Source organism: Geotrypetes seraphini, chromosome 9 (assembly GCF_902459505.1).
Source record: "Geotrypetes seraphini chromosome 9, aGeoSer1.1, whole genome shotgun sequence".
NCBI lineage: Eukaryota > Metazoa > Chordata > Amphibia > Gymnophiona > Dermophiidae > Geotrypetes > Geotrypetes seraphini.
Window position 1 is genome coordinate 21,354,177 of NC_047092.1, and position 18,815 is coordinate 21,372,991.

Sequence of the window (18,815 nt, forward strand, 5' to 3'; positions counted from 1 at the left end):
AACATGTTTTTGGTGGCAGATCATTTTCTTTCTTTTTAAACGGCCCTGGTCGTGCCCTTCAACTGAAAACCGAATACCGCCAAATGACGTTCCTACTCCCACTTCATACTGAGCCACTGGAATGAAATGACCCCACAGATCAGATCCCTTGAAGGACTCCTCAATTTTAGGAAAGCCTTCAAAACATACCTCTTCACCTAAATCCCCTGCCTGCAGCTAGTGGATTACAAAGAAATAGATACTGGTTCTAGTCCTCATGTTAGGACAAAAAAAAATACCAACTTGTGTTGAAAATCTTGCACTATAACTCTGGCAAATTGTAACCCGTTACAATTACGTATGTTAACCTGAGCTCGTTGGGGAGAACGAAATTAATGAATAAAAACAACCTGCAAATGATAAAATAATGGAGCTGAATTGTAAACGTAAATGGAATTCGCTACTGTTAACAATCCAAAATAAAGTGAGTTTTTAAAGTATATTACAGTAGTATTAATTTTTAATGTTTACTATCCAGTCTGAACAAGCAGGAGGGGACATGATCGAAACATTCAAGGTACTGAAGGGAATAGACTTAGCAGATAAGGAGAAATTAGGTTCTTACCTGCTAATTTACTTTCTTTTAGCTTCTCCAGACCAGTAGAGGTTAATCTTTACGAATGGGTATATATCCAATCATGACCAGCAGGTGGAGACTGAAAACAAAACTGTGGGACAGTATATACTATACTCCCTTCTCTATTTACATCAGTCTGCCGAATAGCCAAGCAGAACCAAGAACTGGAAAACCGAAAGAAAACAATACTCCGAACAGGAGTAACAAATAACATACCCAAATGCTGTTGGAAAATGCAGAGGAGAAATACCAGAAGGAAAATGTCCCCACAGCTCGCCAGCAAAAAACAAAAACTGCCCGCGAAACAGCCCCAAGCACAACAACAATAGACAGAGTGGGGACCTCTACTGGTCTGGAGAAGCTAAAAGAAAGTAAATTAGCAGGTAAGAACCTAATTTCTCCTTCTTTAGCACTCTCCAGACCAGTAGAGGTTAATCTTTACGAATGGGACGTACCAAAGCAGTCCCTCACACGGGCGGGACCCCCGAAGGGCTGACACCAGAACACACACACCGAACACCGCGTCCTGACGCGCCAAAACATCTACCCGAAAGAGTCTGACAAAGGAATACAAGGAAGACCAAACCGCAGCCTTACAAATGTCCACTGGAGGCACGAGCGACGACTCAGCCCAAGAAGCCGCCTGACCCCGATTAGAATGAGCTTTGAGAAACTCCGGAACGGGCTGCTGCCCCAGAAGAGAAGCAGAAGCAATAGTCTCCTTGATCTAGCATGCAATAGTAGCCCTAGAAGCGCCAGCCCCCCTAAGAGGACCAGTCAGAAGGACAAAGAGATGATTTTATTTCCTGATCTCCTGGGTCCGTTGCACATAAGAGATAAGGACCCGACCAACATCCAACTTGCTCAGCTGTCTTTGCTCAGAAGAGTCCTCCCAACTACCCAAGATCGGGAGGACCACAGATTGATTGACATGAAAAGGAAAAACTACTTTCGGCAGAAAAGGAAGGAACAGGCCTCAAGACAACCTGCTCCCTAGAAAACTCCAAGAAGGGAGCCCTACAAGAGAAAACCTGTAGCTCAGAAACACGCCTAGCGGAAGAAATGTCCACCAAAAAGACCGTCTTCAGAGTAAGGTCCTTCAAAGAGCAGCCGCCCAACGGTTCGAAGGGCGGGTGCATCAGAATAGAGAGAACCAGACTGAGATTCCAAGAGGGAATAGAGGACCGCACGGGAGGCCTGAGCAACTTGGCCGCCCGCAAAAAGCGAATCACATCAGGAATGGCTGTCAAACGCTGACCCGTCACAAACCCCAGAAAAGGTTGACAAGGCCACAAGATGAACCCGGAGAGAAGCCGAAGCCAGGCCTCTATCCAGGCCATCTTGCAAGAACTCTAGGATGTTAGGCACAGAAACGCGAAGAGAGACCACTCCCCGCACCTGGCACCATCCCTCAAAGAAGTGCCAAATCCACACAGAAGCCTGAGAGGTAGAAAGCCTCCAGGACCCCAAGAGTGTAGAAATCACCCTATCTGAATACCCCTTCTTACCAAGGCGACCCCTTTCAAAAGCCAAGCCGTAAGACAGAAGGGAGACGGGTCGAACATGGGAATGGGACCCTGCGTCAGAAGGTCATCCAAGGGAGGCAGAGGAAGAGGATCCGCCACCAGAGTGTCACCAGATCTGCGTATCACGGATGCCGAGGCCAATCTGGAGCCACCAGAACCACCAGACCCGGATGGCGAACAATGCGGAGAAGAACTCTGCCCACTAATGGCCACGGAGGGAACATGCACAACAGCCCCTCTGTTGGCCATGGTTGAACCAGAGCATCCGGACCCTCGGCCAGTCCATCCCTGCGACGACTGAAGAAGCGGAACACCTCGGCATTGCCACTCGTGGCCGTTAGGTCCATCAGGGACTGACCCCAAGCCTGCATTATCAACTGAAAAGCCACAGGGCTGAGACACCACTCTCTGTGATCTAAGATGTGACTGAGGAAGTTCGCCTGAACATTCTCCACCCCGGCCATGTGAGAGGCCGAGAGGTCCAGAAGGCGTGACTCCACCCCAAAGCATGAGCCGAGCTGCCTCCTCCGCCACCTAAGCGCTCTTGGTGCCTCAACGATTGATATAAGCCACCGCTGTGGCATTGTCAGACCGGACTCTGACCGACTTGCCCATCAAGAGGGAGCGGAAGGCTAACAGCGCCAGAGGGACGGCTCTGGTCTCCAACATGTTGATCGACCAGGACGCCTCCTCCATGGACCAGGAGCCCTGAGCTGAGTGACCTAGACACTGAGCCCCCCCAACCGAGGAGACTGGCATCCGTGAGAAGCACCGTCCACTGCGATAGATCCAGACTTATCCTCTGGACCAGATGAGAGGTCTGGAGCCACCAAAGAAGAATGCAGCGCGCCAAGCCTCGCAGAGGGACAGGGACCTCCAAACTGAGCCTCTGGGGTGACCATCTACGGAGCAGAGCATACTGAAGAGACACATGTGGGCCCGCGCCCACCTCACAACATCCAGGAACGCTGCCATCGACCCCAAGACTTGGAGGAAATCCTGCGCCCAAGGACACCGGGATGCCAAAAGAAGGCGAATCTGAGATTGCAATTTGCTTACCCGGGCCTCTGGAAGGAAGACCTTCCCCAAGGAGGTGTCGAACAGAACCCCAAGGTACTCCAGATGCTGAGTGGGGACCAACCGACTCTTGGAAAGGTTGACCACCCAGCCCAGTGACCGGAGAAACTCAACCACTCGAGCCGTAACTCGGGCGCTCTCCTGCAACGACTTCGCCCGAAACAACCAGTCATCCCAGAAGGGGTGCACCAGAATGCCCTCTGACTGCAATGCCGCCGTGACGACCACCATCAACTTGGCGAACGTCCGGGGAGTCGTGGCCAGGCCCAAGGGAAGCACACAGAACTGATAGTGCAGACCCAAAATCGCAAAGCAAAGAAAGAGCTGAGGAGAGGCCCGAATGGAAACAGGCAAGTAGGCCTCCGCCAGAGCGAGAGAAGTCAGGAACTTCCCCGGCTGAACCGCCAGAAGGACAGACTGCAGTGTGTCCATGCGAATAAAAGGGAATTCTGAGAGTCCTGTTGACCTCAGTTTAAACCAAGGATGGGCCGAAAGGTCCCCTCCCTTTAGGGCCCCATAAAGGAAATGGCGTACCAGCCGATACCGCACTCCTGAGGGGACACTGGACAACTGCTTTGAGATCTAGCAAGCGCTGAAGGGTCTGGCGAAAGGCTAGCGTCTCCCATGCCACCTGACATGGAGAGGCTAGATATGATCCGGCAGAGAGCGGGCAAAATTCAAGTACATAACCGTCCCGCACCACCACCAGGACCCACTGATCGGATGTGATCTTGGCCCACTTGGGAAACAAGTTGCGAAGCCGGGCACCCACGGGAACCAAAGGGGGCGCCGGCAAAGAGACATCGTGCAGGACGGGCAGCAGGGGAACCGGGGGGGGAACTCCCAGCCCCCCAACGGGCCCCCTGAAAAGACTGCATGCACTAAGCCAACCGACCCCGGGGAAAAACCGGAAGCCTGGAAAGAAGCAGTCCCATGCCCCAGGCGAAACTTGCGAAATTCCCGCAGACGCCCCCGGGCAATGCCAACCCGAGATGCCGGGCGGGCACAGTCCTCAGGCAGACGGGGCACCTCAGAGTCCGTCAGAGTCTGAACCACCGGATCTAAGTCCTCTCTAAACAAAAAACAACCCCCGAAAGGGAAATTTTGGGAAGTTCAGTTTTGGACGCGGCAACCGCCGACCAAGCGCGAAGCCACAAGGTACAGCGTGCGGCCACCAAAAGTCCCAGACTTAGCAGCACCAAGTCACAAAGAACAACCGAGAGGAACGAGGCAGTCATCTCAAACTTCACCACCTCCTGATCCACTAAGGACCAGTCATCAGACTCACGATCCAGGACATGCTCAGACCACCGAAACACGGTGCGAGCCACCAGCCCCACACAAATAGCCGCCTGGACCCCCAAGGCAGAGACATCAAAATTATACTTAAGAAGTGTCTCTAACGTACGCTCCTCAGAGACCCTAAGAGCAGAACCGTCCATAACAGGCACGGTATGCCGCTTAGGAAGTGCCGAGACCACCGCGTCCCCCATTGGCGAAATTAAGGTAGCCCTATCCCCCTCCGGGATGGGATACCCATGAGCCAAGGCGCACACCAAACGAAACGGCGCCCGTAGGCCACTGCGCCAACACAAAATCCCGAAAATCCTGACGCACAGGAAAAGAGCGGGAAACAGGACAGACCCTCTGAAGCAGAGGGGCCCCCATACGCGGGGTCTCCGGTGGCGCAACTTCAAAAATGCAGCACCAAGGAGACCTGCTACATCAGGTCTAAAAGCTCATCCCTCTGAATAAAAAGCGCACCACGGACGCATCTGCTCTGGAAGACGGGAAACCCGCCGCCCCGCTGCCAGCGGGCGTCCCCTCTAGAGGATCCTGGAAGCCCGCCAAAGCAGCCAGGTCCTCAACCATGCCAACACGCTCCTCCGACCACCAATTCGCAATCCAAGCCCCCCCCCCCCCCCGCGGGCGCTTGGATGAGGGAAGAGGGGACGCCAAACGAAAAGAGGGAGGCAAAGCCATAGGGGGTGCGGAGGGAAACCACCCCCGAAACCCCCCAGGTGCACGTGGGACCCCCAATTGTCTGCACAAAGAAAGAAATTAAATTGGGGACAAAAATCCCCTGCTGAAACCTGCCCCTGTGATTGCAATACAGGGGGAAGGTCACCTGAGGTTGCAGACAAAATGGAGGGGCCAGACAGAGAAAATGGCGAAGTTCCCGCCAAAAATGCTCCCTCCATGGCCTGTAGCGGCTGAGAAGGCTGAACAGTCCCAGCCGCTAAAACAGGCAAGTCGGCATCAGCTGTCAAAAAATCAGCTGAGAGGGAATCCTTCAGGGAATCCCTCCGTGGGCGGTTGGGGAAGACCGGGCTTCCCCACTGCTCCCAGCCGACTCGCGAGGCACCATCGGCAGGGAGCTCTGGGCGCCTGCAGCTGCTGCCGACGGAGCTCCACCACCTCACCGGGCCAAACTACCGATTTCAGTCCGGCCGTGAGTGCCTCGCGGCTGGACCTAATTGTGTCCCACTCCCCCGGAGAAGGGCACAATTGCTCCATACGCGACCTAGCTAGAAACAAAGTGCCGGTTAGAAGAAAAAATACAGTAAAAAACATTAAATGTAATGTAATGTAATTTATTTCTTATATACCGCTACATCCGTTAGGTTCTAAGCGGTTTGTAGAAAATATACATTAAGATTATAAATGAGAAGTAAGAAGGTACTTAAAAAAATTCCCTTACTGTCCCGAAGGCTCACAATCTAACTAAAGTACCTGGAAATTAATAAAGAAGAGAAAATAAAGATGGTTGAAAAAAGAAAAATTCTATGTGAACTTATAGGATGGAAATTAAACTGACAGTGAAGAACTGTATGAAAAATACATATGGAATGCAGTTAGAGAGGGTAGGTTACAATCTATTTATGGTATTTGTTTAATTGGAAGGTGTTAAGGTGGGTAATTTGGGGGAAGGTTATCTGAAGACCGGCACTACCTCAGGATTTTTTTTTTTTACAGAACAGACTCCACAGGCTCTCGAAGCAATATGCCTTGCTTGATTTAGGGGGCAAGGCTTACTGCTGAGGCTCCTCTAAAAAAAAGTGGGGAGGTGGACGAAGTGGGGGGAGGGACCCCGCTCGAGACCCGCCGGGTTTGACACCCCCGAGGTCGGACGGACCCCCAAACAGGGCCCGCCCAAGCTCTGTCCGGCCAAAAACAGGGACTAGAAACCCCCTAAACAAATTCCAACAGCCCTACCAAGGGAGATGGGTACAGATCACTCAACACCTGCTGGAGACTGAAAGAAGACTGATGTAAATAGAGAAGGGAGTATATTATATACTGTCCCACAGTTTTGTTTTCAGTCTCCACCTGCTGGTCATGATTGGATATATACCCATTCGTAAAGATTAACCTCTACTGGTCTGGAGAGTGCTAAAGAAAGACAGACTGTTCACCCTCTCCAAGGTAGGGAGAATGAGAGGGCACTCTCTAAGTTGAAAGGGGATAGATTCCGTACAAACGTAAGGAAGTTCTTCTTCACCCAGAGAGTGGTAGAAAACTGGAACGCTCTTCCGGAGTTTGTTATAAGGGAAAACACCATCCAGGGATTCAAGACAAGGTTGGACGAGTTCCTGCTGAACCAGAACATACGCAGGTAGGGCTGGTCTCAGTTAGGGTGCTGGTCTTTGACCAGAGGGCTGCCGCGTGAGTGGACTGCTGGGCACGATGGACCACTGGTCTGACCCATCAGTGGCAATTCTTATGTTCTTATGTAAATCCTTTGATGGCCCTCGGAGTCTTTTTCTATTTACAGTGCAACTCTTCAAGATCCCTGGTCTAGCTCTATATCCTGAGTTCTCACAACAGAGGAGGAAATGCTCCTTGCTTGTTCAACTAAAACATGGCCAGATGATTTTGAACTGAGCTCTGAAAGCCTTTACAGCAGTGGTTCTCAGCCTTTCTTCTGATGTGACACACTTAAGACAACATAGTAACATAGTAGATGACGGCAGATAAAGACCCAAATAGTCCATCTAGTCTGCCCAACCTGATTCAATCCAAAAATTTGTTGGGGGTTTTTATTTTCTTCCTTCTTAGCTCTTTCTGGGAAGAATCCAAAGCTCTACCCGGTACTGTTCTTAGGTTCCAACTACTGATGTCTCCGTCAAAGCTCACTCCCAGCCATTGAAGCCCTCCCCAGCCCATCCTCCACCAAACAGCCATATACAGACCGTGCAAGTCTGCCCAGTACTGGCCTTAGTTCTTCCATATTTACTATTCTTTTCTGATTCTAGATCCTGTGTTCATCCCACGCTTTTCTGAACTCCGTCACCGTTTTCATCTCCACCACCTCTCTTGGGAGCTCATTCCAAACACACCAAACACTAAAATTCACAACCGATCAGGGTCTGTATCTTGCCTGTTTGCGGTACAGTGCCGCATGCATCTGGTAGCACTTTATAAATAATCAATAGTTGTAGTTTAATATGAATTTGCCTATTTCATATCAAAAAGCTGTATGCAACTCATCAGTCCCAGATTTCTCACTGTCTGACAACAAAACAAATATATATTCAGATTCTACTTTCGCCTCAGTAAGAGCATACAAAATCCCTCCACTGCCAGCTTCTGTAAAGCAATACAAAAACTTGCAAATGTACTATTTAAAACTATATAGCAAAGAGAATCTAAAGAAAGCAGACCTGCAACATTTTCAGTTGGGGTTAGAGGCAGTAGTTATGATGGAGGGTAGTAGAGGACCAGTTGCCAAGTCTTCTGTGATACAACGCCCATATCTTTCGGACGGTGTCAGGTCAAAAGCGCGCTGGGACAAAGGCGCGCACAGACAATTGAGCGCAGCGCGGAGGTGCGTGCCGAAGAAAATTACTGTTTTTAGGGGCTCCGACGGGGGGGGGCGTGGGGGGGAACCCCCCCACTTTACTTAATACAGATTGCACCGCGTTGTGGGGGGTTTGGGGGGTTGTAACCCCCACATTTTACTGAAAACTTCACTTTTTCCCTGTTTTTTGGGAAAAAGTTAAGTTTCCAGTAAAATTTGGGGGGTTACAACCCCCCAAACCCCCCACAACGCCGCCGTGATCTGTATTAAGTAAAGTGGGGGGGGGGCTCTCCAACAAAAACCCCCGTCGGAGACCCTAAAAACAGTAATTTTCTTCGGCGCACGCCTCCGTCTTGCGCTCAGTTGTCGGCACGCGCCTTTATCTTCCGCGATTATGTCTATGAACCCTTTTGGACACACTGGTTGAGAACCACTGCTTTAGAGCATTCGAAATTGCCCTCAGCTCTAGGAAGATTTTCCTGAGCAGATACCTCTTATGACCTTCCCACCTTAATTTAAGTATTTTAGACTGGAAGAATCTGAAAGATGAATCAATGTTATCTGATGTGCAATTGGACTGGGGGAGGGGGCAAAGATCCTCTCCGTACAGAATCACAGAGAATGCTGGCAGAAAAACACCATTTTGGCCCACTCAGTGGCTCAGATGTTAAACACTTCCATGAAGAAATGGTTCCACTTAAATTCCTGGGTTAAGTTCTGCCAGACCTGGCAATGTCACAAAGGAGAGAGAGAGAGAGAGAAGTTGCGACAATTACATGAGAGATACTGAAGATAGCCGATTAGAGGCTCATGGTGCCAGATTCTGGAAGGAGCTCAGTACCTGCCTTCTGGCCCAGGATTGCCAACATAATGGTCTGTGTGTTTACAGCTGTAGAGGTAAAAGTGTTGGATATAAAGTGTAAGGTAAAAAGTTGCAAATAAGGCAAATTAAAGCTCCTGAAAGTCAGTCAATTAAGATGAAAAAGGGAAAGAAAAGAACTGCAGAGTCAAACAATAATAGATATGAAATGAGTAATAACCCGTGAAAAATAAGAGATAAATGTAGAATGAGTTGACCTGTACTCTTGAGCTCTATGGAATAAATTCAGCTACCATATATACTCAAATATAAACCAAGAATTTTGAGCCTAAAAATGGGGCCTCAGTTTATAGTCGAGTCGGCGCCCACCCACTCCCTCTCCCAGAGCTGTTGCAGGCCTCCCGAGGGCCTGCCGTAAGCCCAGGTGGTTCAGCAGTGAGCCAGCACAGGAGGGATCCCTCTTGCCTCCTGTCCTGGCTGATTCTAAAACATCCCACCTCCTTCCACACCTTCCAGACCTCTAGAATGCCCACCATGAAAGCCCTGGTGGTCCAGTGGTGAACCAGGTCAGGAGTAATCTTCCTATGCTCCTGCCCCATGCAAGCTACTATTTAAAATGGCTGCTACAAGTTCTCATGAGTTAGCATGGTCTCGAAAGGTCTGCCGCAGGAACTAGAGACAGTCATTTTAGATAGTGGCTTGCATGGGGCAGGAGCGTAAGATGTTTGTTCCTGCCCCGATTTACCACTGGACCCGCAGGGGCTTTCAAGGTGGGCTTTCTAGAGGTCTGGGGGGCGGAAGTAAGGTGGGATGTTTTAGAGTTGGCCAGGACAGAAGGTGGGAGGAAACTTTCCTCTCCTAACTCACTGCTAGACCACCATGGCTTATGGCAGGCCTGAAGAAAGGCCTGCAAGGCATCAGGGGAGGGAGTAGGGACAAGGTGCAGAGCCTGGCAGAGGAGGGAGGGGGCGGGGATGGGTGCAGAGCCCAGCAGGGCACCCTCAGTTTATATTTGAGTTAACCTTTTTTGCCTTTTTTTAGGAGGAAAAAAGGTTACCTCAGTTTATATTTGAATATATATATTTTAGTTACTCCTGGAGAAACTGTGTTGCTTTTTTTGAGAAATAAATCATTGAAGATGCAATATAGAAAAAAAAAAGTTCTCTGTCAAAGATGCAGAACATTTTTAAACTATTTGTACAGAAGTCCTGCATCATAAGACCTGACCTTGCTCCACTGGCTCCATCACTCCATTGCTATCCTTCCCCTCTCTCTCAGCTTTCTCTCCTCCTCCACCCTCTCGGTCCACCCCCAGCAAGAGTCCTAACTTACTTTGCACCTCTGACTCTTATTCTCCCAGTCTTTTCCTCTTTCCCTTCTCCCAGTTAAGTCAAGGCTCAATAGGTGAGTAGCTGCACATCTCGGTGTAAAGCAGCCAGCAGAAGAGTGGATCAGCCTGTTCTGCCTTAAAGTCATAGAGCCCCTGTGAAGCATACTGACTCCATCTCAAGCCTGTTCATTCAAGCTGTACAGAGGCTTAGGTGAACCACTTCATAAAGACGGTTAATAAATCCCAAGAAAGATTCTGCTTTCACCCATTATAGAATCACGAGTACAGTCTAAAAGTAAAAGGATGGTATGAACAGGTTGTGCCCTCTCCCTCCCACAGACCGACACTGCAAACGTGGCCTGTTTTCTAATCTGTACAACAGACACCACTACCCCTTCTGTCCTTTGCATTTGAAGCTCACCTGGCCAAATACCAATGCCGCTTCTCGGTGGCAGCGCAGCGCATATGTTATTCCTGGTTCTTGTGCAGAATTCCCTCAGGAGTAAGCTCGGATGGATCTGTACAATGAGTCTGATACAGGAAACGCTGCACATGCTTCAATACTCAAAAAGCTCTTAAAATCTGTCTTCTGAGCTCTTGTCATACGCCTGTGTGAGGACTGCTAGCCTTACTCTCTTTAGAGAACTGACTATAACTCACCTTGTGTACAGGTTTAGAAAAGTGAGTGATTAGAACCCCAAAAATATCTAAAGCCAGAGACTCTGTGTGTTTGGCAACGTCCCCAGAGCAGCCAAGTACTTTGAGTGTCTGTTTGGTGCCAGCTGAAAGCTGGAACCCCATGTGTGTGTCTGGCAGGCTCCCTAAGACAGAAGCCAGAACCCTGGGGTAATAGGTGCATCTTTGGCAGTTTGGCTTTTTTTGACACAGATATTGGAATTTATGTGCTGTTTTACTGTGCATGTATTAATAATTTGTACCTCACTTAGAACTGTGGGCTAAACATATTTTAAATAAATAAATAAATAGTCTGTATGAAGAAATTCACAGAGGTATTTGAATTTGGCAAGGTTTAGGGGGATGAGAAACCAGGAGGTTGCGTGTGTGTTTTCAATAAGGTCCCAAGAGAGATGAAGGATGTGAGTTTGCCAAGGTCCCTAAGGAAACTGAATCATCATGTGTGGGTTAGACAGGGACCCACCCATGGCAGAGCATCAAGAGTGGGGATGGAGATGTGTTTGGAAGTTATTCAGTGGAAGAAGGGAGGGGAATGTAGATACCTGGCAGGTGGTGGGTATGACCCCTCATACTGGATGTTAGTCTGTTTCAAATATGTATGCAATAACTGAATTTATATTATTTTATGTGGTTTTAGGATTATAATCATATGATAATTATAGATGCACAACTGTAATCCACCTAAGTAATTAGCAGAATAAATGCATAAATAGGAAACACCACAGTCATTAGCATATGAGGCTGAGAATGATTCAACTTAACTAAAAATATGTGCTAAGCATCAAACTCAATTTTAGACCAATTAAAGAACAAAAAATATACAACCCTATTGCATATCTGCAGTTTGCCTTCTACTTATATAGTCAAACTCTGGCTAGACAGTTACCTCTAACCAATAGGAACGCTATCTTAATTCTGGCCCTCTTGCTACTCATGTTTCCTTTCCATGCAGTCCGATTCGAGATAGGTGGCACTGTGTATCATCCCAACCCTCCCCCTGGATGACTGTGCTCTATTTCCTCTTAACTCATATTGTCTTTGCCTCGTATAGGTGGTGCTGCTCTGCACCCCACCCTGTTGTGAAAGCTTTCCTCACCTCCTCGGCTTTCCTCCTTCCCTCCCATCACCTGCTTCATGAGAGATCCCAGCTTGGGTTGTCGCTTGTCAGAAGAATCTGTAGCACCACAAAAACAGCAGCTTTTGGCTTTTTTCTTCAGATGTAACCCTCTTCTCCCCCCTCCCGCCCAGTCCCGACAGAGAACAAGGGAGAAAGAGGGGGGGGGGGAAAAGGAGGACAGGAAAAGAAAGAGTTCAGCCCCTTAGAGGAGGAGCATAATGGTCTGGGCTAGAACATGAAGTGCAAAAGTCGTCCAACAACCCATCATATGCTATAGGAATAGTATATGAGCACTTCATCCATCAGGCCAAACTTCTCTCAGAAAATGATGCTGTAAACAATGTCCCCCAAATACTTTAAACCACCAGTCTCAGGCTCTCCCAGCAGGAGGTGCTGTAGGGAAAGCATCACACCACCAATCCCAGGCCGCATTGGTTTTGTGTATCCTACTTCAACTTCCCATCAATTGACACTGCAGCCCATAATAATGACACATACGAGTGTGTAGCTGAATTAAGTATAGCCTGAAATCACTAATTAAACATACCCCATCAGATGATACTACAAACAGTGAGAGTAATGTGTGGGCATATATCCTTAGAACCCAGATACAGGATGCACTCAAGCGACAGTAGTGTCCGAGTATGCAAATCACAGTCGTTAGATACTTGCTCAACATTTACAAAGGTGCTAACCGCATGCCTTGCTAGTTCCTACTAACATGGGGGATGTCACCTTCATAAAGGAAGTTTGACAGAATCTACAATCTAGTTCTTCAGTTCAGAAGAAACAGCAGCTCTCTGGCTGTCAGGGAGATGCTTCCCAAATCACCCGTACCAAGGAAGATGACAGAGGAAAACAAGTTGAGAGGAAAGAAGCAAAACCAGAACAGGAAATAAGAGAAGAACGTGTAATCCTTATTGCAGTGATGGGGGTCACCAGCACGCATAGCCTACCTGAGCTGTTCATATGGGCAGATGTGAAGCCACTTAGGGTATTCCGCCCGCTCATCTCTGCACGAGGCATGGAGTTGATGACGGCCTGAAGGTACTTCTCCTGCTCCAGACTGATTGAGTCTGTCTGAGAAGGACCTAAAAATTGAGCAAAAGGGGTATTCACAAGCCACTCTTCTCCTACTGAAGGACATGTTTAGTTACATTTGAACCCCTATCCCAGTCTCACAGGGGAGGGAAGAAAGCTTATGGAACTTGGTAGGTCTTGAACTGAAAAGTAAATGTTAATGCATCTTCCATTAGTGAATTTTGCTGAGATGCAAACGAACTGAAGTAAGGACTGGACAGCAGAGCAGTACATACCTGGGGAGGGTGCATTCTGCGACTTGAAAAGCCCGACAACACCTTTGCCATGCATACCCCCTGACCTCAGGAGCACAGCTTTGGTGCGAGAGTTTCTCCAGCAGATAACGGGAAAGCGGTTCTGCCGGTAGCATCGTGATATCCTCTGAATGGTGTTATCCTGAATGGTTTGAGGGACAATCAACAGTCCAGGATAACTGCAGGGGATAGAGTGAAATTATGCATCCAGCATGTGCACACCCTAGATTATCAAACATTAAATGCAGCAAAAGAAAATGACAAGGCTCACAAGCAGAGGAACTATTTGCAGTGTTTGGTGGGACAGTGCTGTTAATAAATCCTTAGTCATGCAACTACACAACCACAAAAGAGACGGCCAAAGACAAGACTGGTGAAGGAACACTTGGCAGCCTGCATAGTCATCCACCAAACTGGAGACCGTTGGGGACAGTGCCTCAGTGTGAGAGAAGCTTGTACACACAGAGTTTTGTGTTTGAATATCGTCACATACCTTGCTTTCAAAGTGCCAATGTTACCACAATACATAAGATCTACCTTAGCATATCATGACTGGCCACTAACATACTCAAATGTCTAAGTATGAAAGCAGAACACAAGTTCTAGCCTTGCTGATGAGTTGAAGTGCTAGAATTGGCCATCCTGGATGACCCCTCTGCTAATAAACATCCCCATCAGAGTCCATACAGGCAAAAGTCTACATTTTCCCATATGGAGCTCAGCTTTTAGCTGCAAAGTGGTAGACTACATCATTCAAAATTTTCAGCCAAAACAAAGCTTTTGAGCAAATCTGAATGGCCTGTACCACTTGTCAAAGGCCTACCTCCTGCAGATGGCATACATGCGGTTCACAGTTGATATCCGAAATGGCTCATTCTTTGACCTGGTCAAGCTGTTACTGAGTGTGCCCAGGCCCATTCGTTGATAATCACGGCAACAAGCTCGTTCCACCACATGGCTCGTGGTCATTTTTTCCACAGGTCTAATGGTACTGGAAGAGGTCAGGGTACTTCTGTCCAACTCCTCAGACACTGCAAACATTAAACCCAAACAAAGATCAACAGGACTGTTACAGCAGATGCAGAACATACTAAAAATAAAGAAAGAGGTTTGCAAGTTAAACATTATATCCTTACTTCTGGGGTGTTGCAGGACCTCCTTCGAGGAAAATGTCTTTTGCGCATATCCTGGGGCAGCTTGTTCCAAAAGGGGGCAATATCGTATATATCTCAGTGCCTTTATGTGCATGGGGGAACTCCCTTAAAGTACATGGTGGCCTGGGAGGCTGATTTGGAGAGATCATATGGCTACCCCTATAATGGGAAATGATTATAAGGTCCTCCTTCGTTGGATTTGTGGCAGGGCAGCAGGAATCAGTGTTAGAAGGGTGCTAAGTATCATTTAGGTACTCTAAAGAGCAAAAGCCCTATGATTTTCTTTTCAGCGATGCCAAAAATGTGACCCTTTATCTTTAAAGATTAATGATGGATACTTCAGTACCTTCGTGCTGAAGAGGGGAATCCATCAGGGGTGCCTTTGTTTGCTATGATGATTGAACCATTTGTGCTGTTACAGAGAATAGGTCAATAACTGGGTATAATGGGGGGAAGAGGCAGATTTTGAAATTAGAGAATGACACGGTGACAAAATTCATCACTGTTCCCATCCCCGCGGATAACCGCGGGAAACCATCTTCATGTCATTCTTTAAGGAGAGAGGGAAGAATCAGAGTATGAATGGCCACAACCACTGACCCACAAGCTTTGCTTTGAAGAACGCTGGTGTAGAAGGACCGAGGTTGAAACAGACACTACAGAATGATAGTCTCTGGTATCCAGAGCAGATATTGTGATGTCATAATGCCTCATTCCACCATAGAAACATAGAAACATAGAAAAATGACGGCAGATAAGGGCTACAGCCCATCAAGTCTGCCCATACCATTGACCCCCTTTTAAGTCTACTGGCCCCCTTAACTCTACTGACCTGCTCTATTAAGTCTATATCCTAGCGACCCTATTCATTGGTATGACTCTCGCAGTGATCCCACATAGGTATCCCATTTATTCTTGAAGTCTGGGATACTGCAGGCCTCTATCACCTGTACTGGAAGCTTGTTCCAATGCTCTATCACTCGTTCCGTGAAGAAGTACTTCCTGACGTCTCCACGAAACTTCCCTCCCCTGAGTTTGAGCGGATGTCCTCTTGTGTTCGAGGGTCCTTTGAGAAGAAAGATATCATCTTCCACCTCGACCCGTCCCGTGATGTACTTAAATGTCTCAATCATGTCTCCCCTCTCCCTACGCTCCTCAAGAGTATAGAGCTGCAATTTGTTCAGTCTCTCTTCGTACGAGAGACCTTTTAGCCCCGAGACCATCCTGGTGGCCATCCGCTGAACCGACTCAATTCTGAGCACATCTTTACGGTAATGTGTCCTCCAAAATTGCACACAGTATTCCAGATGAGGTCTCACCATGGCTCTGTACAATGGCATCATGACCTCAGGCTTCCTGTTGACGAAACTTCTCTTGATACAACCCATCATCTGCCGTGCCTTAGATGAAGCCTTCTCCACTTGAGTAGCAGTCTTCATGTCTGCACTGATGATCACTACCAGGTCTCGTTCTGCTGTAGTCTTGGTCAAAGTTTCTCCATTCGAGGTGTAAGTTCTGCATGGATTTCCATTTCCGAGATGCATGACCTTACATTTCTTGGCGTTGAAGCCCAGCTGCCAGACAGAGGACCAGCTTTCTAAAGTACGGAGGTCCTGTTCCATAGTATTCTGCAGATTGTAGCCGTTTATGATATTGCATAGTTTGGCATCATCAGCGAATAAGGTTACCTTACCTTGGAAGCCCTAATGAATATGTTGAAGAGGAGTGGACCCAGGACTGAGCCCTGCGGCACTCCGCTGGTCACTTCCGACGTTTTGGAGAGGGTGCCGTTAACCATCACCCTCTGAAGTCTGCCACTTAACCAGCCAATCACATCAGTGATGTCACAATGGCTTCATTATCCTTGGCTCACATAAGAATCAGAGTATGAATGGCCACAACCACTGACCCGCAAGCTTTGCTTTGAAGAATGCTGGTGTAGAAGGACTGAGGTTGAAATAGACACTTGAAAATGACATGGGATTATTTCCCGCGGTTATCCTCGGGGACAGGGACGGTGATGAATTTTGTCACCGTGTCATTCTCTATTTGAAATCTCTCTTGCACTAACAATCCTCACCTACTCCCTGAAGTCCTTGCTTTCTGACAGTACTGAGGATATTACACATTGAGAACATGGGAGGAGGGAGGGGGTTAATACTGTTAATGATGTCCAATGTCAAATTGGTGCACAGAAGGAATAGTTGTGAACCAGATTATTGTAATTTGTTGATGTTGCAAAATTTAAAAAAAAAACCCTACAATCTTATCAGCAGATGACCTGACATGTTTTCTGATGAAGACATACAGTACATTAGATGTATGTTGTAGGGATCTTAGCTCTTCCCAACCTGAAATTTCATCTTCTTTATCCTCAAGTGACTGCTGGCTTCCACGGTACTCCCATGTGGGGGCTGTGTACTTTTTACGGGTCACATACTGACGACCAATTGTCTTCTTGGCGTTCTTCACCAGGTTCCGGGAAAGGGTTCTACAAAGAAGAATGGTAGTCAAAACACAAGAACCTGCAGCTTTCACACTCCCACCACCACAGACAGAAGATTCATGGGCTACCATAAGCCTACTGACATCAGAGGTACACAGCCTACAGCTGTACTTCCCACTCTCCAAGCAGCAAGGCCTGTAGTTGCTCATTCCTCACCTTCTACCACCAGAGGAGAGATTTAGAACCGAAAGGACCATGGTTGACCTCTAGCCAACAGGGCAATAAGACTATGTCTGACTATCCCCCCCCCCCCCAAGCTTTCTGAGCAACTCCCCTTTTTTCCAGCCATAAGAGGCATAAAGACCACATCTCTTATACACTTTCTCATTGCCCTTCTGCCTCAGTTTGATTCTCATTCAATCAACATGGCCAAGAGAGAGTTAATGATGTTAACAATGAATAAGCATTTCTGATTAAACTGAAGCAGTAAAGATAAAGCAAAGAGAGGACACCAGTTTCCTGCATCCAACCCTGCTAGACATGGTGTGTTACTGAATACATCTCCACTGCTGCCTGAATGATCTGGAATTTGTCTCATAGTGAACTTGAAAACACATATCATATCATTAGAGAACCGATTGTCTGCATTCCTGCACAACTCCTCAAGGAATAGTAAAACAGAAGAAAAGGAACCAGACCAAAGAATAAAAGGAAAGGATGTGAGAGAAAAAGGAGCTGAAAAGGAAGAAGGGATAGGAGGAGGAAAACGGGAAAGGCATGAGGATTAGAGATGAACAAGAGGCCAGAGAGATAAAGAAAAAGTGTAGAAGAGAGCTGTGAGAGTTGAATGATAGCACCTCACCAGAGGATCTTCGACTGAAGAGTTCAATCGAAGATCCTCTGGTGAGGTGCTATCATTCAACTTACTTATATCTGCTTCTTTCAGTTCTAAGAACTGTACAGAATATCAACCCCATTTCACAGTGATCACCATTAAGGCAGCAGAGCTAGTGAACGTTTAAAAAAAAAAAAAAAGATTCATCTAGGAGTTAGAATATAATCATAAGATTCCACCTTTGCTATCATGACTTCAATTTTGGTAAGATATTTAGAACATGAATATTTTGAAAGCTTTTACCATTATAAATCTGAATAATTTGAGGGTTTCTGGGACTGATCCTCTCCAAAATTTCAGGAAGAGAGTACAGGTGATAAAAACAGCAAGGTCACTGGACTCTTGGAAACACATCAATACAGACATGTATGTTCATTTAGAGTGATCTAAAGTCACCAAAATTACAGAATACCACAAGAAAAAAAATGATAGCTGAGTCATGGTTGACTCAGCCCCCAAATAGGGCTTCCAGTTACTGGCTGTCTGTTCCTGACTCAAGTGTATTAAGAGGAGGCAGATGGGTAGAGATGAATGGCTGGGAGGGTGTAGATGGGCTGGAGTGAGCTTTGACGGAGACTTCAGTAGTTGGAACCTAAGAACAGTGCTGGGCAGAGCTTTGGATTCTTGCCCAGAAATAGCTAAGGAGAAGAAGAAAAAAATATATATATTAAATTGAATCAGGTTGGGCAGACTGGATGGACCATTCGGGTTTTTATCTACCGTCATCTACTATGTTACTATGTAACTCTCTAGGGCTGAACTGAGGCAGGTCTGCTGCAGTTCTACAGGTAGGCATGGCTTTAAGAGGACATCAATTCAGACATCTGAGCTGGCCATTATAAACAGGTGCTACTGCTATTTGCTTCTGCCTTCTTCTGTTCTACCACAAGAACTGTGAGTTGTGCATTGTATTTTATATCATGTAGGGTTTGGGTTTTTTTTTGGCACATCTGCCATCCTTCTGTGACCTTGAGTGATTCATTAAGTAGCTCTCTTGCAGCTC

The 18,815-nt window shown here is 47.3% G+C and overlaps 1 protein-coding gene across 7 annotated transcripts in view; it reads right to left on the reverse strand.

The window, feature by feature from the left end:
* SBF1 (SET binding factor 1) overlaps positions 1-18,815 on the reverse strand; it is a 224,205-nt gene that overhangs the window by 21,281 nt on the left and 184,109 nt on the right. For 4 of the 7 annotated variants that reach the window (XM_033957863.1, XM_033957861.1, XM_033957867.1 and 1 more), the window contains 5 exons: positions 16,823-16,962; positions 14,141-14,348; positions 13,300-13,496; positions 12,940-13,074; positions 11,963-12,040 (listed from right to left, as the gene is read on the reverse strand). In XM_033957863.1, the coding sequence (XP_033813754.1) occupies positions 11,963-12,040; positions 12,940-13,074; positions 13,300-13,496; positions 14,141-14,348; positions 16,823-16,962 (758 nt within the window). The remainder of the gene's footprint in view (positions 1-11,962; positions 12,041-12,939; positions 13,075-13,299; positions 13,497-14,140; positions 14,349-16,822; positions 16,963-18,815) is intronic. The other 3 variants (XM_033957864.1, XM_033957866.1, XM_033957865.1) reach the window with 1 other exon arrangement.